At 38.3% G+C, this 27,011-nt stretch overlaps 1 protein-coding gene across 1 annotated transcript; it reads left to right on the plus strand.

Moving 5' to 3' along the window:
* Positions 1-950: 950 nt before the first annotated feature.
* On the plus strand, positions 951-2,876 carry LOC111914038 (uncharacterized). The gene is made up of 2 exons (XM_023909783.1): positions 951-1,613; positions 1,764-2,876. The coding sequence occupies exons 1-2, from the start codon at positions 951-953 to the stop codon at positions 2,874-2,876; spliced, it is 1,776 nt and encodes a 591-aa protein (XP_023765551.1).
* The last annotated feature ends 24,135 nt before the right edge of the window (positions 2,877-27,011 follow it).

Here is a 27,011-nt window from a genome sequence, read left to right on the forward strand (position 1 = left end):
GGTGCAACCAGTCAAGTCAACTCCGTTCGCATTCATCGTTTGGACGATGAACACGATCGGACTCGAGACCGCACCGAGCTTCTTCGACAGGAAATGGCTGTGACCCGAGCTGAAGTGCAAGAACTCTGAGAACACCGAGCCACTTTTGAAGGACGCCTGGCTGAAGCAGAGTACCAAGCGGCGGAATCCCGAACTGAAATGAGGAACTTCGTGTCGACATTTTGTGATCCTCAGAGCTTCAACCGCCGCAAGTAGTATTGCACTGCTCGCTCCAGTTTAATCTCGTTTGCGGATAAATATTACTATTATTTTCTAGTATCCTAGATCCGATCTCGCGATTTAAGTGTTTACACGTCCGAGATCTGTTAGGCGGTCAAAATTTTCCGTACATTGATGTAGCATAGACTTCTAGTAGGGTCAAATTTTTTCCAAAGTATTATATACCAAGTTATATCAATGATATTGACGCGCCATTTGTTTTATTGAGAACACTACATCAGATTCATAACATGAACTATTTTTAGATAAAAATTTACTGGTGCTCAACATATGATCGCTTGAGGTATAAACCAAAGTTATATGTAATTGAGACCATGTCGACCTAGAAATGGTGGTTCCGCCTGGGATCCTGTTCCTTGTTTGGTTGTGGACCCAAGGTAGAACCATTAGATTCGAGAGTTTATTTAATCTTAATTACATGTAAATATTATACATCAAGTGATTATCGGTTGGACCCGATATGGATACAATCATAGACATTTCATGAGAATCAATACTATCGAAATTCATAAATCTATATTTCATTGTTTATAGACTTCTACTATGAATGAATTCTTACAACATTTTTACAAGTCGGAGTCATAATGCATATAAAGAACTAATAATGTTTAGTTTAACACTCGACTTGTATAAAAGGCTTGTTGTCTTTTCATTCTTGATTATGGCAGAATATGTCACCTCGTAGAAATCCCAGACGCGGCGAAGCAGCTGTGACGGCACCACCCCCACCACCACCTCCTCTGTTCGACCCAGCCATGTTCCAGGCAGCGATAGCGGCTGCAGTGGCAGTCGTGATAGCCCAAATCAACCCCATTAATTCGGGAGGTGCAAGCAGTGGTGCCTCGAATTCTAATAATGGAGACGGCCAGGGATGCTCGAGAGAGTGTACCTACAAAGACTTTACTAACGCCAAGCCCAAAACCTTCAACGGAAGTGGAGGTGTCATAGCGTTGCTACAATGGTTCGAGAAAACTGAGACCATTTTTGAAATATGTACATGCCCTGAAGCAAGCAAGGTCAAATTTACTTCATGCACATTCTCTGAAAGAGCCCTCACCTGGTGGAAAGGTCACGTCAAGGCATTAAGGCTCCCGGTGGCTAATGCGATAACATGGGAAGATCTGAAAACCATGTTAATGAAGGAGTACTGCCCCAGGGGTGAGATACAGAAGTTGGAAGAAGAATTTTGGGGTCTTAAAATGAAAGGCTCTGACATCCTGTCGTACACCTCGAGGTTCAGTGATCTAGCCATGCTGTGTCCCGGGATGGTTCCTACTGAAAGCAAGAAGGTGGAAAGATACGTGTGGGGATTATCTCAACAACTTCAAGGACACGTATTGGCCTTGAAGACAACTACCTTCGATAGTGCCAAGGAACTGGCACAACAACTCATCGACCATAACGCCAACCATGGCACTGTAACGACCACCTCCGAGCAAGCAAAAAGGGAAAACAACAAAAGAAAATTCTGGAATAAGAAAAAGGTCCAGCCTACTCAAGACCCTGCCAAGAAACAACAAGTGGTTGCAGTGCACACCATCACAACCACTGCCAACCCCACTCCGATAAGGCAATACGCCGGGAACCTGCCTAAGTGCAACAAATGCAGCTACCACCACAACGGTGCATGCCATGAAATGCATTGCACCAACTGTAACAAAAAGGGGCACACCGCCCGATTCTATAGAACTCCAGCCCAACCGAACGCACAAGTTGCCAACGCCGAAGCAAGCCGAACCTGCTATGGATGTGGAGAAGCAGGACACCTCAAACGTAACTGTCCAAAGGCAAGAAACCCGAACCCCAGCAAAGTGGGCAGAGTACTACTGATAGGTCATAAGGAAGCCGTCGCAGATCCAACTATGGTTACCGATACGTTTCCCCTCAACAATACCTACGCATGCATTCTTTTCGATAGTGGCGTGGAGAAAAGCTTCGTGAACCACCAATTTAAATGCTTGCTTAATCAAACACCACAAACACTAAAGGAAACATTCACCGTAGAAATGGCTAACGGAAAAACGGAGAACACTAACGATATTTACACTGGGTGTACCCTCAACTTAAATAATCACTCTTTCCTAATCGACCTTATGACGGTCACCATAAAAAGTTTTGACGTTATCATTGGCATGGATTGGTTATGCCCTCACCATGCGGAAATCTTATGTGAAGAAAAGGTTGTTCGCCTTAACCTGCCAAGTGGTGAAGCTCTCGTCGTTTATGGCGACAAACCTAGCTCAAACTTTCAGATCATCTCTTGTATCAAGGCTCAAAAGTATCTCCGCAAGGAGTACCACGCCTTCGTATCCCACGTCGTAGATAAGGGCCAAGGAATGAAAGACATCAACGACATTCCAGAGGTCTGCAAATTCCCTGATGTATTCCCAGAAGACCTTCCAGGAGTGCCCCCTCCTCGACAAGTTGAATTCCAAATCGACTTAATTCGCGGAGCTACCCCCGTAGCCAAATTGCCATACTGTCTAGCCCTAGCCGAGATGCAGGAAATGTCCAGTCAACTAAACGAACTACTGAGCAAAGGTTTCATTAGGCCAAGATTCTCGCCTTGGGGAGCACCAGTTTTGTTCGTTAAGTAGAAGGACGGACCGTTCCGTATGTGCATTGACTACTGCGAATTAAACAAACTCACCATCAAAACCGATACCCTTTACCTCGAATCGATGACCTCTTCGACCAACTACAAGGAGCATGTTTCTTCTTGAAGATTGATCTTAGGTCTGGATACCATCAACTACGAGTTCAAGAGGAGGATATTCCCAAGACGGCGTTCAGAACGCGCTATGGTCACTACGAATTTGTAGTTATGCCTTTCGGCTTAACAAATGCACCCGCATCGTTTATGGACCTGATGAATCGGGTGTGTCGACCTTACTTAGACAAGTTCATAATTTTTTTCATCGATGATATACTAGTTTACTCCCAAAGTAAGGAAGAACACAGCCAACATTTACGTCGAGTCCTGGAGATGCTGAGAGCGAAGAAATTGTATGCAAAGTTTTCAAAGTGTGAGTTCTGGATTCGGGAGGTGAATTTCCTCGGGCATGTAGTCAGCAAGGAAGGAATCCATGTGGACCCTTCAAAGATCAAGGCGATTGAAAGTTGGGCAGCACCAAGAACACCCACAAAGATCCGACAATTTTTAGGACTCGCCGGTTACTACCGGAGATTCATTCAAAACTTCTCCAAAATTGCAAAACCGCTCACCACCCTGACTTAAAAGGGGTGACATTTGTCTGGGGAGACAAGCAAGAGGCTGCATTCCAAGCACTAAAACAAACTCTATGCAATGCTCTGATCTTGCCCCTACTAGATGGAACCGAAGACTTTATGGTTTACTGCGATGCATCTAACCAAGGTTTAGGGTGTGTGTTAATGCAACGAGGAAAAGTGATTGCCTACGCCTCAAGACAACTGAAGAAGAATGAGGTAAACTATACGACACACAATCTTGAATTAGGAGCAGTGGTTTTCGCCCTAAAAATCTGGAGGCATTACCTTTACGGCACCAAGTGCATCATCTTCATCGATCACAAAAGCCTCTAGCATATCCTCAATCAGAAGTAACTCAACATGAGACAAAGGCGATGGGTGGAATTACTAAATGATTATGAAGTTGAGATTTGTTATCACCCTAGAAAGGCCAATGTGGTTGCAGACGCTTTAAGTAGAAAGGAGTACTTGGGCCGCCGAGTGAAGGCATTAACCATGACCATCCAGTCACACCTGTCCGCACAAATCAAGGAGGCCCAAGAGGAAGCCTTAAAGCCAGAGAACGTGACAGGTGAAGCATTAAGAGGAATGGACAAAAATATTGATGTCAGGGATGACGGAGTTCGTTGTCTCATGAACCGGATCTAGACACCAAAATTTGGTGGATTCAGGAACGTTGTCATGAACGAAGCTCATAAAACTCGCTACTCTGTGCATCCCGGCTCAGAAAAGATGTACTTAAACCTCAAAAAGATGTATTTGTGGCCGAACATGAAAGCTGAAATAGCTACCTTCGTGGGCAAGTGTCTGACTTGCATCAAGGTTAAGGTAGAATACCAAAAGCCCTCGGTACTACCTCAACAACCAGAGATAACCGAGTGGAAGTGGGAGCGGATTACGATATATTTCATTACCAAATTACCTAAGACCACGGGTGGGCTTGACACCATCTGGGTAATCGTCGACAGATTAACCAAATCTGAACACTTCCTACCAATAAAAGAGACAGACAAAATGGAGAAGCTGACAAGGATTTACGTTATTGAAATAGTGCGCCTTCACAGAGTACCGATATCTATCATCTCCGACAGAGATAGTAGGTTCATGTCACGATTCTGGCAGTCACTACAGAAAGCTATGGGAACTAGGCTGGACATGAGTACAGCCTACCACCCACAGACCGACGATCAGAGTGAAAGAACCATTCAGACGTTAGAGGACATGCTGAGAGCATGTGTGATAGACTTTGGTAAAGTGTGGGATACTCATTTACCTCTTATTGAGTTTTCCTACAATAATAGTTATCACACTAGCATCAAAGTTACTCTGTTCGAAGCCCTTTACGGCCGTAAGTGCAGATCACCCCTATGCTAGGCCGAGGTAGGCGATACGCAACTAGAAAAAGGGAAAGTCCCTAACAGTGCACTTACTGGCCTGGAGATCATAAGGGAAACGACCGAGAAGATCGTCCAAATTCGAGAACGAATGAAGGCTTCCTAAGACCGACAAAAGAGCTACGCGGATAAGAGACGAAAACCTTTGGAGTTCCAAGTTAGAGATCGAGTACTTCTGGAAGTATCACCTTAGAAGGGACTAATATGTTTTGGGAAACGTGGTAAATTAAATTCAAGGTATATCAGACCATTCGAAATCCTCACCAGGATTGGCCCGGTGGCATATAAGCTACGATTACCGCTGGAACTCAAGCACGTTCATCCTACATTCCATGTGTCAAACTTGAAGAAATGTTTGTCTGATGAGACCATCGTTATTCCCATGGAAGAAATTGAGATCAATGAGAACCTCCACTTCGTAGAGGAACCTGTTGAAATCATGGACCGAGAGGTCAAATCGACGAAATAAAGCTGCATTCCCATCGTAAAGGTCTGGTTGAATGCCAAGCGAGGACCCGGGTTTACTTGGGAACGTGAGGATCAAATGAAGAAAAAATACCCACATCTATTCCCTGACCCTTGAATGCCTACTCAAAATGCAAAATTTCGGGACGAAATTCCTTCTAATGGATGGATACTATGACAACCGTCAAATTCTAGTCATAGTCAAACAAGTCAAACTGGTCGAATTTTTTTAGCGCTTGTATGTTAGAAGTTATTCTATGAATAAAAATGTCCATTTGTATCTCAAAAATTCAAGTGTCTCGAAAAATCTATGTGTTAACAATGTAAAAACCCTAAAAAGAGAGTTAACCGCATCAAAACATGACTAAGGACCCTTTCGGGGACTTAAAACAATCATAAACGAAGCATAATGGGGTTCACGAACCTTGCATTACGAGATTTTACGATAATAATGGCTAAGGCTAAATCTCTCCCAAATCTCTCTAAGTATGTGAAATCTCTCCAAGTTTGTGCAATCTCTCCCAAATCTCTCCAAGTATGTCAGATCTCTCCCAAATCTCTCCAAGTATGTGAAATCTGTAACAGCCCGGAATTCCAGGTATCATTATATTTATGATTTTGGGTGTTTTAAGAGGGGACTCGGCGAGTTGGAGCTCAGACTCGCCGAGTAGGATCGCGGATTTGGTCGCGGGTTCGCGACTGGACTCGACGAGTCCGGATATGGACTCGGCGAGTCTGCGCTGTTTAGCGAAACCCTAATCGTCCAGGTTTGGGACATATATAAGGGGCCTTATGGCCGTCATTGTTCATCCTAGTCCTTTGAGAGAAACTCTAATTCGATTGTGAGCATCTGGAGCAAGGTAGAAGACCATTATTGATCTTGGAAGTGTTATTTTGCAAGGAGGAGGAGGCTTGGTTAAGGGAACAACAAGAGAAGCCACATTCTGAGGATTGGGGACACAGAGCAACGTTATTCAGGTAATATTTTCGAGTTGCATTCTTCTATGTTGATGTGTATATGGATTTAGGGTTTATTGAACCCTTTTGTGGCTAGATTGAGTGTTTCCTTAGTCCCCAAGCGATTGGAACCCTATATTGGGACCCTTGGAAGTCCAGAATGTCCCATGCCTGAGCATTTCGGGAATCAATGGAGGTTTTGGATTGGAATCCTTATGCCTTAGGTCAAAACGTAAATTATGAGTCATGGGGTGTATTATGAGCACCGAAATGAGGGCTTTTCGTGATGAACCAGTTTAGGAAGGCCAGACCTGTGAATTGTCGGAGCAGATCTGACCTTAGAAAGCAGTTTGAGCGGTTGCATGGCATGGACTCGCCGAGTCCGATGAACAGACTCGGCGAGTAGCTTGAAGATTAATTGGGACTCGCCGAGTTGTTCTTCAGACTCGGCGAGTTGAGTCGGGGTGGCCCCGCGATTCTTCCAGGAGGAACTCGTCGAGTCAGGGGGGATACTCGACTCGTAGAAAGGGAATCTTAGAGAATTGGTGAGAACGTGTAGACTCGCCGAGTCTGGTCAAAGTTGACCGTTGACCGTTGACCGTTGACCAGAGTGGACCTGTGTTGACTTCTTAGGGATAGTCAACATTAGTGATATAAAGTGTTAACTAGGGACATTATGATGTTATAGGAGGATTAGAGCTCGGAGAATCGGGCACGAGGGATTCCCAGGTTGTGATATATCAAGACACGCGAGGTGAGTCTTCTCACTATACTTTACCTTGAGTAGGTAACCAGAGTTATATGATAGAGTATTTGTATGCTATGTATGTTATGTGTTGCACTGCATTCTTCTATGTGATTTATGCTATGCTTGTTTACAGAGTTAGAACCTGAGGGTTCACAGAGTATGGGTGCACGGACCCACAGAGTTATAGCCTCGAGTGGCTAATATGTGTTATATGGTATTTTGGGGAACTCACTAAGCTTTATGCTTGCAGTGTTGGTGTTATTTGTTTCAGGTACTAGTGAGGATCGCGGGAAGGCGCCGGCCTGATCAGTGCACACACGCGGGATTTTTATATTATGTGATCTTGGGGTTTTTATATATGTTATGAAATGAATTACAAACAATGATGTTTTATGAATATTAAATGAAGTTTGTCTTTATTAAATGCGAAAAATTATTTTTAAATTCTTGGTGTTACAAAATCTCTCCCAAATCTCTCCAAGTATGTGAAATCTCTCCAAGTATATGAAATCTCTGCCAAAATCTCTCTCAAACTTTTTTATAGTCATCTGGGTCATCCTGACCCTTAACTTGGTCAAAAATCATGCAAAACTGAAAGATTTCTCAAAAAACAGCAATATAGAACCGAAACCACTCTTAGGAACCGAAACTCCCCTTAGGAACCGAAATTCCTCTTAGGAGCCGAAATTGTCAGAACCGAGCCTGTCAAAAGCCTCTCGGGCCAAGCCTCGCAGACAGCAGCCAAGACCGAGCTTCATTCCCTCCTCCCCCTCGCACCTTCGGTCTTCTCGGTTCCCTCTTGGTTCCTTCTTCCTCCTCTCTCGGTTCTTAGCTTCTTAGAGCCGAACCTCGCAGGTTTGGTCCCTAAAACTGATTTTCGACTACTTTCGCCTACTAAACCCATTTTTGACGGGATTTTTTCACCAAATTCATATTTTTACCATTTTTAACCCCCAAAACTCATATTTTATTTATTTCTCAAGGATTTATTAATTTAAAAATCATTATTTTATATTAAGAGGATATTACCCCACAAGTGGGTCAAGTGTGCCCACTTGCCTTCCATGTATCACCCGTTCACATGCTACCTTATCCACATCACACAAACCAATGCACACATCACTTCAAACCCTCAAGTTGCTCCAGCAACCTTCTATATAAAGAAATCCCTGGAGGATTTCTTGATTTACTTGCTCATTTCAAAAACTTCCACACTTCTCATATCAACTTAAGAAGGCTTCTTTCTCTCTACTTTCCACCACCTTGTGCAAGTGTTCTTGAGTTACTACGACACTTTTTGGTAACTATTCCATCTAAAATCAACTATTATTCCATAATTTCATAACACTCTTGGACCATTAACTCATATCTTAACGCTAAAATCGTTCTTAGGATCATCCAAGTCCTCACGTGTTCAGCATGTACTCTTGGCTTGATATTGCTTAACTTCAACCTTTCACTCTTCAAGTCATCACTCAAGGTGAGTTCATACCCCTATATTTTCTAGTTTTCCTCAATTTTCAGAGGGGGGGGGGATACAAGTTAAAACACCAAAACATATTCAAAACTTAACTTGATAGCTTACAACAAAAAAGTTGTGACATGTTCACGGACTGTTTTACCCAACTTAAACATAATATTTTTCAAAACTGTATAACATGCAAGTAGTTCAGGTTTATACCTTTAAAATGACTACTTGCACATCTCAATAAGATTTTCCTACAATTTATGGTGATTTTTACACAACTGCCTATCACTGCAGCAACAAAATCATACTAGGATGTGAAAATGAACATTTTCACACTAGTTTGAGCCACCAAAAATTATGGGAAAATTTATGAACACAGTAGACACTTTTTCTAAATACTCCGAGTTTGCGGATTTAGTTATGAACTTATGATGATTTTTCTATAATTACTCGAAACAGTGACAATAAAGGGTAAAACTGTCAATTACATATTTAATGAGTTATTCACACCTTGTAACATGTTGAGCAACATGTGTAAGATTTACATTTAGTATTTCCTTTATTTGAAATACATATACATGCGTAACAAGGTTTCATACCATCACACTACACTTTTGATAAACTATAATAGGTATAGTTTTGAACACTTCGTTTAACAAAGGAAAACAATAACATTATCGATTTACAAAATGAAATTTCACTACACACTACGTGAACTCGTTAATGAATATTTGTGAGACATTCTCCTTCGGGGTACTCCAAGTACCATAGAAAAGTCCTTTAGTTATAATCAGAATCTCCTGGAATGAGAACGTGATAGTTGTGTATAGATCTATACAGGGTCCGACAAACCTACACATGATTTGCTTGCAACAGCTAGACCGGCAGGTCTGTGGTGACAAGTGTCATAACTTTCCGACGCCTGAAGAATGTCGCATTCAAGTCCATCTAGTCTTTAGTATGATTATAACATCTCGCATGGAATATTAACACAGCATAAAATTCACGGAAATTCTAAGACTTTATACAAAGGAGTTTTATTTAAAGATAAAACACACACATAAATATGGAAATTTACTCACACATACTAGGCCTTGTTTCAATTAAGTTTACAACAAATCTTTTAGAAAATATTGGATTTTCTAGAAAAAAACTTGTAACAAACGCCAAGGAAACAACATTCATTTTTATAAAATACTTGTGAACTCACCAGCTTTATGCTGATACTCTGTTTTCAAACAACTTGTATTCTCAGGTAATCAGTAATACATGTAACCGCAAGATTTCTGAAGTCAAGACGCTAAGGCGTAGATTATTTTGCTACATTTTATCATCATATGTAATTTAATTGAAAACATGTATTTTTGGAACATGTATTTTGGCAACAATGTAATCTTTTAGATTATATCTATGATGGTTGTGTTTTACTTTCTTCACTATGGTTATGATACTGAGCATGACGTCATCCACTCCTGAACGTTTCTGCTGTTCTGGTTTGGGGGTGTGACACTGGGAAAGGCCGACCTACCATTAGCTCGGAAAACTATAGGAAGAAAACTCCCAATATGACATAAGACTGATAAGTTCAACTACATCACACACAAACTCAACCTTGGTAACCATAGTACCAACTCTTAAGGTCCAGAAGGCTCTACTTCTTGGACACCAGGATCCCCATCCCTAGAAGACCGCTCAAAAGTTCTTGCCAAGAAAGCCCTGATAACTCATAGTCTCTGATTAACCTAGGAACCTAGTTTCTGACATTCCACCTTCAATCTATTCAGCACTCATAAGTGTCGAACCACCGAAACCCTAGAAATCCCACTTGTCGAGGTCAAGGTAAACAAGAACCCACACGCCAAAGAAAAGCATGTGTAATGGACATTGACAAAGTTTGGGATACCCACCTGCCTCTAATCGGGTATTCATATAACAACAACTACCACTCGAGCATAGGAGTTGCACCCCCTCGAGGCCCTAAATGGCCAGAGGTGCAGATCATCCTCTGTTGGGCTGAGGTGGGAGATACCCAGCCGACAAGATGACAAACGCCCAATAGCACACTCACTAAGACACGAGGTTATTTGAGAAACCACAGAAAGGATAGTCCAAACCTGAAGACGACCCCAAACATCGTAAAGCCGACAAAAAGAGCTATGCAGATAGAAGATTAAAACCTTGAATACCCAAGTAGGGGATCAGGGTATTATTAAAGATCTCCCTCAGAAAAAAATGTCACGAGTTGAAAGGAAATGTAAACTAAATCCACGATGCATCAGATCATTCGAGATCCTTGCACGGATCGGTCAGGTAGCCTACAAACTCCAACTACCCTCCAAGCTTAGTGACATACATCTTGTGTTCCATGTGTCGAACCTAGGAAGTGTCTATAAAAAAAATCCTCCCTGTCCCACTAGACAAGATTGAAGTAAACCATAACCTCCTAATAGTTGATCAACATATCGAGACTATGGATAGAAAAGTTAAGCACACAAAATAAAGCCGCATCCCGATCGTGAAGGTTCAAGGGAACGCTAGGCGTGACTCGGTGTTCACTTGGGAACGCAAAGACCAAATAACTCAAAGTACTCTCACCTATTTCCGCATTCATAACCCTTTCTTTCGGAAGAATTTCAGGATGAAATTCCCTCTAACGAGGGGATGATGTCACAACTAGCCTTTTTGGCTAGGAAATTTCGTCCTCAAGTAAGCAAGGACTATTGTGAGACTTTTGCTAACACATTTAAGTGTATAATATGAGTTACTAATGAGCCATGTAGTGTTAGAATGTAAATCTCTCATAGTATATCGAATCCCTACTAAATTTCTCCATGTATGGGAAATCTCTCCCAAATCTCTTCAAGTATGTGAAGTCTCTCCCAAATCTCTCCAAGTATGTGAAATCTCTCCAAGTATATCGAATCTTTCCCAAATCTCTCCATTTATGTGAAATCTCTCACAAATCTCTTCAAGTTTGTGAAATCTCTCCCAAATCTCTCCAAGTATGTGAAATCTCTCCAAGTTTATCGAATCTCTCCAAAATCTCTTCAAGTATGTGAAATCTCTCCCAAATCTATCCAAGTATGTGAAATCTCTCCAAGTATATCGAATCTCTCCCAAATCTCTCCAAGTACATGAAATCTCTCCCAAATCTCTTCAAGTATGTGGGATCTCTCCCGAAACTCTATACGTACCTTCCTCAGTCGAAAACATCCCAAAACCAGAGGAGAAAACCAAAAAGAACCCACTTAGTCCGAGACCCTCTTGGTCCGGAACCCTCTTGGTCCGGAACCCCTCCCTACTTTGGAGCTTCTGATGGAATCCGGAATGCCCATGTTTTTCTTCGGAACCTCGCACCGGAAGACCTGTCTTGCTTCGGCACCACCTAGCCGGCTTCGCACCTCAGTCCGAACTACTGACTTCGCTCCGGACATCGCTTAGACTTCGAAATCCGAGAAAAGCACTCCGGAACTCGCCTGTTAACTCCGGAACCTTGAGAATGACTCCCGAAATTTGGGAATTTGCTTTGGACCCTCGCAGGAACCTGCCCCCACTCCAGATTTTTGTCATTTCCAGACTTTTTCATCAATTTAAGGAATTTTGACGTCGGAAATCACACCAAACTCATATTTTTCAGAACTTAGACCCCTTAAACCCCCATTTTATGCCAAAATTAATTATTTTAAACATATTTGTATAAAATAATACCCAAGATTTTTAAAGAGATTTTAAGAAGATAAAGGGGTTTGACTTTATGATGTGATGCAAATCCCTCATTTCGCATGCAAATCTCAGTAAAACATGTATTATCCAAAGAGAACTAAGCCTTGTACACCAGTCGTCCAAGCACATGTCAAGTCTCTCCTTATCTCTTCATTAGAATACGTGAACTCCTCTTCTCCCATTTCCCTACTTCTCATTTTCATCTCCAACAAACTCCTAAGAATACTCTCAACTCCTTCAAGCTCCAAGTTTCATCCCTTCAAAAAAATTCCCAGATTTTTGTAAGCATTCATCTTCTTTGACTAGTGATTCATCATAATATTCCTAAGGTTTCATTATATTTACCCAAGAATTATTCTTAGGATATTTCCAAGTTCAAAGAACCTTCCATGTTTTGGATCTTGGAAACTTCATCACCTCTTTTCAAATCACCCAGCAAGCTAATCAAGGTGAGCTTCATACCCCCATTTTTCTAACTTTTTATTGTTTTTTTTTTTTTGGGGGGGGGGGGGAGAATACAAGTCAGAGACTTGTGTAAATCATGATCTAATTGCTTATTGTGTAAGCATGCCATCTTACATGTGCTTAAGTATGAAATTCCTTACTCTTAGTCCAAAAACTCGAGAGTTTGGTTAAGTCTCAAGAATTTGGTTTTTATTTCACAAAACATGTTTAGAAACAAGAACTAGTATATACCAAGTACAAGTCACGAATTTTGATAACAACAACTATATGGAATTGCTTCAACCTTTACTTAAAACAATTTGTTAAATAGAATATTTTGGAAAGTGATTAAACTATGGAAATAGTAATATTTGGAATCACTGTTGGTCAAATATAAATATAAAGGTTATCTTGGAATACTATGTCATACTCATGACATTTTTATCAGATTCACAAACTATTTGTGATTATTGATAAATATTTTAATATAAACAATTTTCTAAAGACAATATACGAAAATACAGTTTTCATGAAAAAATATATTTGCATGTCATAAACTGCTGTCGTAGAACCCTTAGAAACATAAATAATGTTCTATATGTCATAAAACAGAAACTGTGTGTCATAACTTGCAGTCATAAATTTACACAAAGTATAACTTGACACTTTTCTTTTGACTAATATGGGCCTGAGTCGGCAATTCATAGAAAGGAAAGAACAGATTTGCCAATTCCGATAATGTAGGGTCATTTTGACAAGAGATCAAAATGGCTTGTTTTTCAATAAACGAAATTGAACGAACATGAAGTACCCAATTAACAAGTGCAAATAACGATATGGAACGAGAATGGTATTTCTATTCAATGAGCACTAATATCATTATTTATCTAACAAATAATGAATTCCGAACGATCGCTCGAAAGGTTGTCAATATTCTAGTAAGACAAATCTCAAAAGTACCTAAATATAAAATTATTAGTGTACGTTTAAAATTGGATAAGGAGTTATAGCCAGAGTCTCCTGGAGGGAGAGCGGGAATTTGTGTATAGATCTATACGGGGTTGACACCCCGCACCTTCAGTGTTTGCTACAGCTAGACCGGCTAGTCTAGGGTGAAAAATGTCTTTATCAAACCGAGGGCGCCTGAGAAACGCCAAAACAAGCTTCCATCATGATTAGTATGGTCATAACGACTCACTAGAATATGTTATATCAACTAGAAATTTATGCAAGGAAAACGTCATAAATAAATTTTGGCAAATTGTGTTGACTGTCCTACGCATGGTAGTGATGGTCCACATTTTTTGTGTTGACTGTCCTTGTTCAATGCGTAGAATGTCCACAATCGACATGATTGATTTCTTTCACCTAACAAGTATTAGAGTCTTATTACTGCTATTTTACAAAATCAGAAAACATAGGACTTTATGGAGAACGTTTGTATACAATTTTTTATAACGATAAACTAACACACAGTCATATGCAAGTTTACACAGGTGGAATTAGAACTTACAAATATTTTATAATAGAAAATATAGGATTTTCTGAAGAAAACGATTTTATATGATTTCGGTAACAATAAACTAGAACGCACACACTCAATTATACCCGATAAGAAAAACAAGATTTACAATTTTATTCCCTATTTGAAAATAGGAGATTTTCTGGAAACGGTTGGCTAATACTATTCAAAAGAACTATTCTCGAACACAGCCCGCCTTTACAAACTTCACTACTTTTCAAAATCACTCCATTTAAGGATGAACAAAAGTAACGACATGCACACATATATCCATGATTTTCAAAGCAAGGCTTCAAACGATTTCATAGAAAATATCGGATTTTTGGAAAGTACAATAGGAACGACTCTAAACAAGTGTAAACGATTTTATACAAAATGCTTATGAACTCACCAACGTTTTAGTTGACGCTTTTCAAAATGACTTATATTCTCAGGGATCTAGTAAGCAGGAAATAAGGGACGTGGATGCAGGACTATTTAGTTGTAGTTTGAAAGTTTCTACTTATGTATCTTTTGTGTAACTCGAAGAACAAATAAAATATGTAAACCATGTAAGTTTGTTATCTCAATGTATGATGTTTAGATTGCTCTGTTTCATTTATATTCAATTGTTATGATACTGCACAATGAAGTCACCTGCATCCGGATGTTTCGGCCGTCTGGTCCGGGGGTGTGACATATTGGTCTCAGATCATTGTTTATAGTGAACGGGGATATCTAGCCATACAAGATATACGACTATAAATACAATGGGACTAAAACACACTCTGCCTAAAAGTATACTTTAAGAAGATAAGTATTTTATAAAAGTATACATATGTACTAACCCAGTATCATAACAAGAAGAAACCAAAGTGACGAAAGGCTGAACACTACAGTCAAACCTGGGCAATTATGTAATCTTATCTGAGATAAATATAGCATGATTAATATATTCATTTGAGGTATGACCAACATGTGGTTGGGAGTGATGGTGATGTTGCAACAAACCTAAAACCTACCAACTATGCGCACAAGAGAATGTTAGAATCGAACATCAAGTTTAAAATACTATTGGAGTATTTTAGGATACTATAAACCCCTACCACACCTAAAACTTTTCTCGTATATCTCATACTTCGATTCTCGCACAAACAATGTAGTTGAAATTCCTCGCCAAGACTTCTACTACCCTGTCATGATGATTTGCGGATGGGGCACGGTGAGACCAAAAGAAGCCCATGAGAAAAAACAAATAAGTAGATCCTAAGGGATACCTAGAGAGGAATTGTGAAAGGGAGGATTCCGACTAAGAGACCAGCAAGGATGAAAGCACCAATGAAACCCTTGATGAGCTTTACCCAACTGAGAATAGACCTGAGACCCTTTCACCTTTCTCTTCTCAGATACGTAACCACTCAATATAAGTTCCCCTGGAATGAACATACCTAGAAACAAAACAATACCCACGCAAAGACAAGCTTAGGAATCGACTGTTGTCGTAGAACCCTTAGGAACGTAAATAATGTTCTATATGTCATAAAACAGAAAATGTGTGTCATAAATTGTTGTCATAAATTTACACAAATTATAACTTGACACTTTTCATTTGACTAATATGGGCCTGAGCCGGCAATTCATAGAAAGGAAAGACCATATTTGCCAATTCCGATAATGTAGGGTCATTTTGACAAGAGACCAAAATGGCTTGTTTTTCAATAAACGAAATGGAACGAACATAAAGTACCCAATCAACAAGTACAAATAACGATATGGACTGAGAACGATATTTCTATTCAATGAGCACTAATATAATTATTTATCTAACAAATAATGAATTCCGAATGATCGCTCGAAAGGTTGTCAATATTCTAGTCAGACAAATCCCAAAAGTACCTAAATATAAAATTATTAGTGTACGTTTAAATTCCTATAAGGAGTTATAGCCAAAGTCCCCTGGAGGGAGAGCGGGAAGTTGTGTATAGATCTATACGGGGTTGCCACCCCGCACCTTCACTGTTCGCTACAGCTAGACCGGCTAGTCTAGGGTGACAAATGTCTTTATCAAACCGAGGGCGCCTGAGAAACGCCAAAAAAAGCTTCCGTTATGATTAGTATGGTCATAACGACTCACTAGAATATGTTATATCAACTAGAAATTTATGCAAGGAAAACGTCATAAATAAATTTTGGCAAATTGTGTTGACTGTCCTACGCATGGTAGTGATGGTCCACATTTTTTGTGTTGAATGTCCTTTTTCATTGCATAGAATGTCCACAATCGACATGATTGATTTCTTTCACCTAACAAGTATTAGAGTCTTATTACTGCTATTTTACAAATCAGAAAACATAGGACTTTATGGAGAACATTTGTATACAATTTTTGATAACGATAAACTAACACACAGTCATATGCAAGTTTACACAGTTGGAATTAGAACTTACGAATATTTTATAATAGAAAATATAGGATATTCTGAAGAAAACGATTTTATATGATTTCGGTAACAATAAACTAGAACGCACACACTCAGTTATACCCGATAAGAAAAACAAGATTTACAATTTTATTCCCTATTTGAAAATAGGAGATTTTCTGGAAACGGTTGGCTAATACTATTCAAAAGAACTATTCTCGAACACAGCCCGCCTTTACAAACTTCACTACTTTTCAAAATCACTCCATTTAAGGATGAACAAAAGTAATGACATGCACACATATATCCATGATTTTCAAAGCAAGGCTTCAAACGATTTCATAGAAAATATCGGATTTTTTGAAAGTACAGTAGGAACGATTCTAAACAAGTGTGAAAATTTTTATATAAAATGCTTATATACTCATCAACTTTTCAGTTGACGCTTTCAAAACGAATTCTATTCTTAGGGATCTAGTAAGCAGGAAATAAGGAACGCGGATGCAGGACTATTTAGCTGTAGTTTGAAAGTTTCTACTTATGTATCTCTTGTGTAACTCGAAGAACAAATACAATATGTAAACCGTGTAATTTTGTTATGTCAATGTATGATGTTTGGATTGCTCTGTTTTATTTATATTCAATTGTTATGATACTGCACAATGAAGTCACCCGCCTCAGGACGTTTTCGCCGTCTAGTCTGGGGGTCTGACATAAATAAACCGGTAATCCAACTCCACCACCTATCACCAAAACCCATAAACACCCTAATCTAGTATAAATAATCCCAACTGATAGAATCATATCCCTTCTCAAAATCAGCTTTAAAAATAAGAAATTGTTGGGTGACAAAAAAAACAAATCAAGCACTTCAGAAAAATATCAAAACACAAGCTTTGTTAAACTCACCAAGCTTCTGAAAAAAACGTAAAAAAAACATGATATTTAATGTGGTTCTGTCAAGGGGACCTACATCCACAGGAGAACGAGAGAGAGAGAGAGAGAGAGAGAGAGAGAGAGAGAGAAAGAGTGAGAGAGAAAGAGAGATGATTTTATTAACTTTCTGGAACTGTTACAAGCACTCAAAATTGTATTTCATTTTGAGCGCTCACATAAATCTAGCAATTTACAATGATGGGGTATGACCTATTTATACTTAAGGGGTCCAACCTAAAACCATAATTGGCCAAACCCATTGGCCCATGAATGATGACAACTAATCATATTCTACAATGCAACATATTCTAGAACGTTCTTCCATCGTGAGCAACATAGAGGACTTCATAGCATATTTGGCTCATCAAGGACCAAAAAGGTCCATCTTGCATCCTCATGGCACAACAGGAATATGGATGGCATAAAAGACATCAAGTGTGGCACAAGAGCATCTAGGTTCGAGCAACATTACCATCTCGGTGCAACAATAACATGCATGACACAACATAGCCATGCTTGGAACAATAACATACTCCATGACGCAACAAGAGTACCCCATGGCGCAAGAGGGATACCACAAGGCGTAAGTGAGAGTATCTTGGCACAAGAAGGAGTTCCCTTGGCGCAACAAAATCCTTTTTGGCCTAAGTATTCAGCAAATGGCGCAATAACATCCTCTTGTTTCTCCATATTACCCCCAAGTGCTCCAAACCTCTCCCATGTGCTCCAAACCCCCTTCTGTATGATCCGTACCTTTGGCACTTGATCCATTCCTTTGTCATATGATTAATTCTTTTCTCAGATGATTCGTTCCTTTGTCACATGCTCCATGAACCCCAAGTACTCCATTTTGATCTAAGTGCTCCATATTGGACAAGCCTTCATACCCTAACAATCTCCCACTTGAATGCTTGAACAAATTCATCTCCCATTTAAATTTCACCATTCCTTAAAGTACTACCTCTCTCTCTCTCTCTCTCTCTCTCTCTCTCTCTTTCTCTCTCTCTCTCTCTCTCTCTCTCTACCAAGCCCTTTTCTTCAAACTTCGAATTCTTTGTGGTAACCACCTTGGTGAACATATCAGTTTGATTCTTCGTTCCAATGATTTTCTTCAAGTTTAGAGTTCGTTTATTGATGAACTCTTGAATGAAATGGTACCTTATCTGAAAGTGTTTCGCTCTACAAGTTTAGAGTTCCTTCATTGCTAAGTGAACTGTACTTTGGTTGTCACAATGCAGTACACAATCATCCTGCTACTTGGGCATTCCAAGTTCTGACAAGAAACTATTCAACCATATGAGCTCTTTGGCAGCTTCTACGTAGGGAACTTTAGCCATGTATTCTCTGTCTTCTTTCGTTTTTGGGGGTTACTTCTTAGTAAGTCTCAAATGACTCCCCAATGGTGTACTTATGGATTTCGCATCTATCATGCTGAACTTTTCTAAAACTTTCTTGATGTACTTGGCTTGTGAAAGTTTTAGTGTACCAGTAACTATGTCCCTTGCTATGCTCATCCTCCAACATTTTTTTAGCAGCCCCTATATCCTTCATATCGAATTCACTGGCCAACTTCTTCTTTAGCTTATTCGTCTCCTGTATATCGGATCCAACAATCAAGATGTTATCAACATATAACAATAGGATGATTTAAGAGGAATTGAAATTCTACAAATAATAGTAGTAATCCATCTCAAATCTGATGTACCCATTCCTCTGCATGAAGCTATCAAACTTCAAGTACCACTACCTTGGAGCCTGCTTCAAACCATATAGACTTTTCTTTAGTTTACACACCATATCTTCCTTGCCAACTGTGGGAAAACCTTCTGGTTGTTCCATGTGTATGTCTTCTTCAAGGTCGCCATGGAGAAAAGTTGTTTTCACATCTAGTTGCTCTAGATGAAGATCTTCATAGGCCACAATTCACAAATCGATTTCGATTGTAGTCATCTTCACAACTGAAAAAAGATCTCATTATAATCAACCCCTTCTTCTATTGGAAACCCTTAACTACCAACCTTTCCTTGTATCTCTTGGTGACATCAATCTCATCCTTAACCCAAAATACCCACTTGTTATGCAGTGATTTCTTCCCTACTGGGAGCTTGACCAAGGACTAAGTGTGATTCTTGTCAAGTGAGCTCAATTCTTCTTCCATAGCCTTCTTCCACTGTATGGATTCTTTATTCCTCAAGGCTTCTGGATAAGACTTAGGTTCACCATTCTCTGTCATCAACAAGAAGTTTGTTGAAGGAGAATACCCGACTGGAGGCCTTCTTCCTCTAGTGGATCTACGGACGATAGGAGTTTTAGTTTCTACACCTTTATTCTCTAAACTACTATCATCTATGCTCCCATTATCTCCAGTTTCATCGGAGCTCCCACTGCTTCTTGAACTTTCACCGATCTCTAGAGTAATGACATGTTTTATAATGTCGTCTTCTAAAGTTTCTTCGAAATCAACTTGTTCTTATTCTCCGTTTGTTTGTGACTGCTTGACCCCTAGCAAGTTCATCCTTGCATAGTGCATTCTCATTGAACACTACATCCCAGCTTTTGATAACCCTTTTGTGCTCGTTATCCCAAAAGCGGTATCCCATGTCGTCCAAACCATAGCCTATAAAGGTGAACTTTCTTGAGTTTGCTTGTAGCTTATCTCTCTTAGAGTCTTTGACTTTTACATAGGAGATACAACCAAAGAACTTCATGTGTTTGAATGAAACCTCGTGACCTTGCCATTCTTCTTCTAGAATCTTGAACCCTATGGGAACTGAGGTTCCTCTATTGATTAGGTATGCAAATGTGTTGACCGCATCTACCCAAAACATTTTGGCAAACCTGCATGTAGTCTCATGCTCTTCGCACTTTCAATAAATGTTCTGTTCATCCTCTCAGCTACTCCATTCTACTAAGGTGTTTCTGGAATGGTCTTCTGCATGCTGATTCCATGTTCACCACAAAAATCAATGAATTTTTTGCTACCGTATTCGCCCCCATTATCGGATCCGAAACACTTAATTTTCAAGTTAGTTTCATTTTCAACCATTTCTTTGCATTTCTTGAAAGCACTGAAAATTTCAGACTTCTGCTTCAAGAAATAGATCCAAACTTTCCTAGTGCATTCATCGATAAAAGTAACATAATATCGGGATCCCACCATTAACGTAACTGAATTGGGATCATAGACATGTGAATGAACAATCTCTAACTTCCCTGTCTTGGGTGGACGTCCTATTTTCGCGAACGTAATTTTCTTCTATTTTTCAAGAACACATGGCTCATATAAATCTACTGTCACATTCTTCAGATCTGGAATTCTTCCTTTGGAGGAAAGCATCTTCATTTCTTTTTCACTCATATATCCAAGTCTTAGGTGCCATAGTGTAGCACCTGGTTCTTGGTATGTAATTTCATTTAAGAGTTTTGCATTTTTAGCTTGGGAATCGGCAAGTTGAAGGACCATCTCGCTGAGTAGAACTGGGACGGGACGCGGGATTTAAGTATTGGATTCATCGAGTCGGGTCCCGGACTCGGCGAGTAGGCTCTGACTGGAGAAAAACCCTAAGCTGAGGGTTTGCACCCTATTGAATCATCTCATTCAGCCACCACTCGTGCCTATTGCACCCAGAAACCCTCCATAGCAAACCCTAAGTGTTTTGGTGCAAGATAAGGCTTTTGAGTGATTTTTGTGGGTTTTGACCTCAAGGAAGAAAGAAGTGATGGGTTTTGCTCATAAGAACATCCTATGTGCTCATACAAACCCTAATGCTTGGATCTAGGTTTCTCTATTGTACATACAAGTTATCCAAGACTATAAACCCTAATTCTAGCATACAAGTAATCATATTAACATAAGAATGGATTAAAGATATTACCTTGAATGTTATGTAGCAATAACAATCCCAAATCTCCTTGTATTGACTTTAGAAAGCTTAGAGTCACAAATGTCACTCCTCTAATGGTTCACAAACACCATAAGCAAGAGGATGAAGAAGAGAGAGGATGGAGGCTGCCCAAAAACGTGTGAAACCCTAGAATAAAGCTTGGCCACGTTTTTAGGTCATAAGGGATCTATATATATAGGAGGCCATTAGGGTTATCTAACAAGGAAACCCTAATTTGGATGCTTAAGCCCTAAGCAACCCATATATCCCTTTCCTTAAGGCCTTGGACGATTTCTTATGGGCTTCCCCATGGAATTCGTCCACTCCTTAATATAAGGCAATCCATGGCCCAAATTGCAGTTATCTTATAATTACAATTTCAGTCCCTTAAGTTTAATTAATCTCTTTTAGTCACAAAACTAATTACCAATTAATTATTGACTAATATTAATTAAACAATATGATTTCTCCTTTAATATATTATTCTCATAATATATTAATAAATCATATTTAATCCTTTCTCTCCATAATTCATCCTATCAAGTTGCTTTGGTGAAGGCAACCTAAAAGGACCATGCACCATCGAGTCAAGTACATACCAAAATAGTTATGGACTTAGACACTAATCCAACAGTCTCCCACTAGGATAAGTCTAATAACTATTATGCGTATGACTTCAGATCCTAATCTGCAATCGTAGCTTTCCAAAGCCGCTGTCAACTCTGATCCTATCAGATACGCATGTCCTTAGATAAGGGATCATATATTCTTCCATTCTAGATATCATATGAGATATGATTTCAAATCATTCTCTTTATACTATATCTCGATTCCCGATTTATGACGACTGACTAATTGAACAAATCAAATTAGCCCTAGCCCGACCGAGCATTTACGTTTGTCATCACTAAATCATCGAGGGGCCCAAAGATATCGCTTTTATCCTTCTTTGGATAAAAGGAAGGGATAAAATTTGATACAATGCTCACTTGCACTCACTCACCGAATCACACACAACGATATGTTTTATGACACCAAGTTACTGGTGCGTTTACATATTATCAATATGCAACCGACTCGCAAGATACAACTCACACATCTTGGTTTCAAGAATATAAGATGTTATCGTCTCACCAATCACTCGTGATACAATTTCATGGAGTGATCCAAGTGAGCGTGGGTTTAATCCAATGCTCAAATCATATTCATAAGCACTCATGAATGTTGCAGCAAACATTTGCTTATGTCTAATACTCTTTTAGACAATCCACACACCAATTCACGACAGTCTTCATTCATATCTACTTCCAACATATGAACGACTGTGGTCCGTTTGAATAATTCGATTATTCTTAATAAATTCAATTATTCTGGAAGTCAAAACATGCAAATGTGAAACACTAGAATAATACTAATCCCATATGGCCTCAAATCTTTGAGCATAAATAAAACACCTTTTATTTATCACCATATCAATTACTCATTATTTGTCGTTTCAGGTAATCAACTTCTTACTTGAATTATTACACTTGTCCCATGCTCCTAGCATGTACACAATGTTTACCTATGGTTCTAACTTTGTGAAATAGACCGAATTGAGCACATTCCCAATCATTCTCATTTCACAACTCAAAATCCTTTAACAATAAGTGATAGAATATGCTAGATTCTAACATTCTATGCAACGATCCTTTCGTAATGTCACTGCACCAAAGTCACAAAGACTATTGCCAATGATATTACAAAGTCCTCTATCGGAGATTGTTATAATACAATTCCTTAGATATGATGTCTCTCACTCAAAGAACATTCCTTTGAACATCCTTTTGCAAAAAAAAAATTCTAATCTAGTCATAGATTTTCAATATTCAATTCCTAATATGGAAACGTTTCCATATTTTCCGTATGACAACTCATTCTTAATAGAATCTTATCTATTCATAATAATGTCGATATGGTCCATTCAATACCATGCTTCCAACTACTCACAAGCAACCAATCCTCGGCGGACTTTGGATTGTCCTTTGATAATTGTTTAATTATATTAGTCAAAACCGATTCTTGTCCCTTTTCCCTCTAAATGCGCTAGACATTTGGAAAATTTTAGAATGGTCAAACATTAAAGCATTTGCAATCGATCCTATACCCGAAGCGTATGGGACACGACGCATAATGTTTTATTTGCTATGTTCTCAAAATTGAATAGTGAAGAGGAATGTCGTAATCATAATCGAAATTTTAAGAACACACTATGTACCCTTGACTAAATTTATTAACATTTCTCAACCTAATCCTTTAGATTTGAAATGAAGCATAATATTCTCTCCCTTAATTATAGCAAAACAACTATTCCATCCTTACAACTTTGCCAAGAATGACTCTTGTTTTCTATAATTAATATTGCCAACTTGCAATACTTTCCTTGATAATCATACAATCATAACATTTATGCTCCCACTATCATGATGGTTATTATAAACATAACACTTATGCTCCCACTAGCTTTGACATGTATTCAGAAACAGCTTAACTTTCAGAAAAACAATGCTTATTGAATTTCTTAAGTTCATGTTTCTAATACTTAGTGCTTTGATAATCTTTTATCAAGGCTTCTTGAACTTATACACCTTTTCCTTAGATAGTTCATATGTGTGTCTAAACAATTAAGACTAATTGCCAAGCCTCACAATTCAAATCATGGAAAGGGATACCGTAACCATAATCAAATTCGAGAATGCAATTTTACAATCACTATCTTCTTAAAATCTTTCTTAGTGAAAGTATTTCCTCACAATCATTTTCATGAAGGAGGAAATCTTATGACACTTAGATTTAAACGGCGTATTTGTTCCTATCCATGTGAATTTGTCAAAACCAAAGTTTACGACAAATTAAAACTCATATGGATCGAACTTTCTTAATCTCGATTTCTTGCCTTATGGTAGCACAGCTGCCCACCATGTCTTCCAAGTAGTTAAGCAGCTCACCTTTTCCTATCAATATACATTTCCTTGATCAAGGTACCTGCCTTTTATGTGTTCAAATGAGAACTCATAGGACTCACACGCATAATTAACTTAATTGGAACAGCACAGAAACCAAAATAATGTCAACACGATAGGTTGTAAACCTCAACTCGTGTGCTAGTGATGATCGATAAGGTTTATTTGATTTGTTCTTGAAACCTTTCAAGACCATTAAGACTCCCACTGACTCCTTGACATATAAGATTCTCTTGTCAATAACCATTTGTTGACAAACAAATATTCAAGAGTTAGTGTAGCTTTTATCAAAACACTTCATAAATTGGTCCTAGTTGGTCTTTGTCTTATACAAGACATCACAACTTTCCACATTTGATGAATGCTATAAAACTTTCTAATACTTATCACTCGATGTCACAATCTTAACTCTAAGACTTGTTTTTGGAACGAAGTATTATTGACTTCTTGATTTAACCATTTCTTCAATTCTTGATTCCTCTTCTTAGACATACAATTGTACTAAGAATCACTTAGAGGATCAATTGAGATATGGTTCTTAATCATCAAGACCTATCATAAAGCATAAAAGGTACTCTCCTTTCTTCTTAGAATGGAGAAACTTTTATCTTTCTGCCTACTTGATTCTTCTTATTCGTTCTGCTATTGATTTAAACTTTTTCAATCAATTCAGAATTACACTTAATCTTACAAGTATAATCATATTTACTAAACCTTTAGTAAATCATGACGAATACCATTGTTACTCTTGTGGTGGACTTGATCAACACGCAACTTTGTGTGCTCGATCTCCTAGTCCTTCACTTGACACTTTGTCAATGAATTAGTCTAATTTCCAAAATATGAAATTTCTCATTCATCGTGCAACCAAGTTGCATTATTCCAAGTTTCTGTCCAACTGAAACTTGGGCGATGAGAAACTCTCCCTATTTGGTAAACTCTCGACTTTCCATAAATAACATAATAAGAACCAAATCCATTATTGCTAATCTTTAAACATCAATTTTTCATATACGCCATTACAAGGATAAATAAATAATATAAAATCAAAATTTATTTTATTGCAGAAAAATTTGTCCTTACAATGCAATTCATTGAAAAACTTATGCTAATACATCTTTCTTAGCAATCTAATTCTAACTCTATGTAGTAGCTCAAGAATCTAATCTTCAAGTAATGCGATCGAAATCCATTTCTTGACGGTTAGATTCTGCTCACTTCTTCCCTTAAGCTTCGTTTCTTTTCTTCGATCCTACAAAACATCAATTGTAATCTTATCACATTATGTATTAAGAATCTAGAATAGGAGCTTAAAAGAGTTAGTCAATGGATTTTACCTAAAGCAGAGCCATACGTTTTGACTCTCCCATCTCTTAGATCTCTTAGGTAAATAGGGCAGTTTCGTCTCCAATGCCCTTTCTCTTGGCAATAAAAGCAAATTGACTCTTTTGGAACATGACATGGAACTACTTCAGACATTGCCTTTCTCTGATGATCAAACTTTTCGATCATAGCATGTCTTTCGTTGCCATTGTCTATATCCATAGAGGTCTTGAAAACAGATTCACCAATCAACTTTTTTTTTTCTATTGCGCCAAACCATTACTGATCTAGCAACAATAAGCATATAGGTGAGATCTATAAGGGTCACGTCGTGGTTCATCATATAGTACTCTCTTACGAACTCACTATATGAGTTAGGTAGTAATTGAAGAACCCAATCAACAGTCATCTCCTCACAAACAATGGATCCCAACATTCTTAACCTATCAATGTGTGACTTCATCTCTAGGTCGTGAGGAGATGGCTGTTGATTGGGTTCTTCAGTTACTTCCTAACTCATTGATAGGTGGTCAAATTTAATAATTATACCTTTAATTCAACTAAATTTGTAAACCAAAACTTTTATGGATTTTTTAAACCTCTTTTAATTATACACCTTAATTAATTAATAAAACCATAAGGTTGTGATTTGAACTTTTTCAAAACAATACTAGGGTTTTAGAATTTAACATTCCTAATTAAACTTTTAATCAACTTTTAAATTCCAAAACTTGAGGGAAAGTTTTGAAACATTTCAAAACATTAGGTTTAGAATTTAAATATACATCAAAATTAAACTATTAATCGAAATTTAAATTCCAAAACTTGAGGGTAAGTTTTGAAACCTTTTTCAAAACATTAGGGTTTTAACTATTTAAATTTCAAAACAACAAAACTTTTGGGTTTAAATTTAAACTATAAAACCTAAAGGGGAAAATATGAAACTTTTCATAACACAAGGATCAAATAACAAATAATCTAAATTAACATTTAATCACATAATTATCCATATTTGATTTATTTAATGATTTCTTGCAAAACAATTTACCAATTTAATCAAAATAACTAATCAATTATCATATAAGGAAACAATTATCTTATTAATTGATAAATATCTTCAATTAGATCAAGAATATAGTCAAATATATCATAAAATTGGATTTATATTGATCTAGTATGATAAAGCAACCATCCTTAAGCAAAAACAGCAAGAAATCCCGGTTTTCCCTCCATCTG

This window comes from Lactuca sativa, chromosome 3 (assembly GCF_002870075.4).
Source record: "Lactuca sativa cultivar Salinas chromosome 3, Lsat_Salinas_v11, whole genome shotgun sequence".
In the NCBI taxonomy this organism is placed as follows: Eukaryota; Viridiplantae; Streptophyta; class Magnoliopsida; order Asterales; family Asteraceae; genus Lactuca; species Lactuca sativa.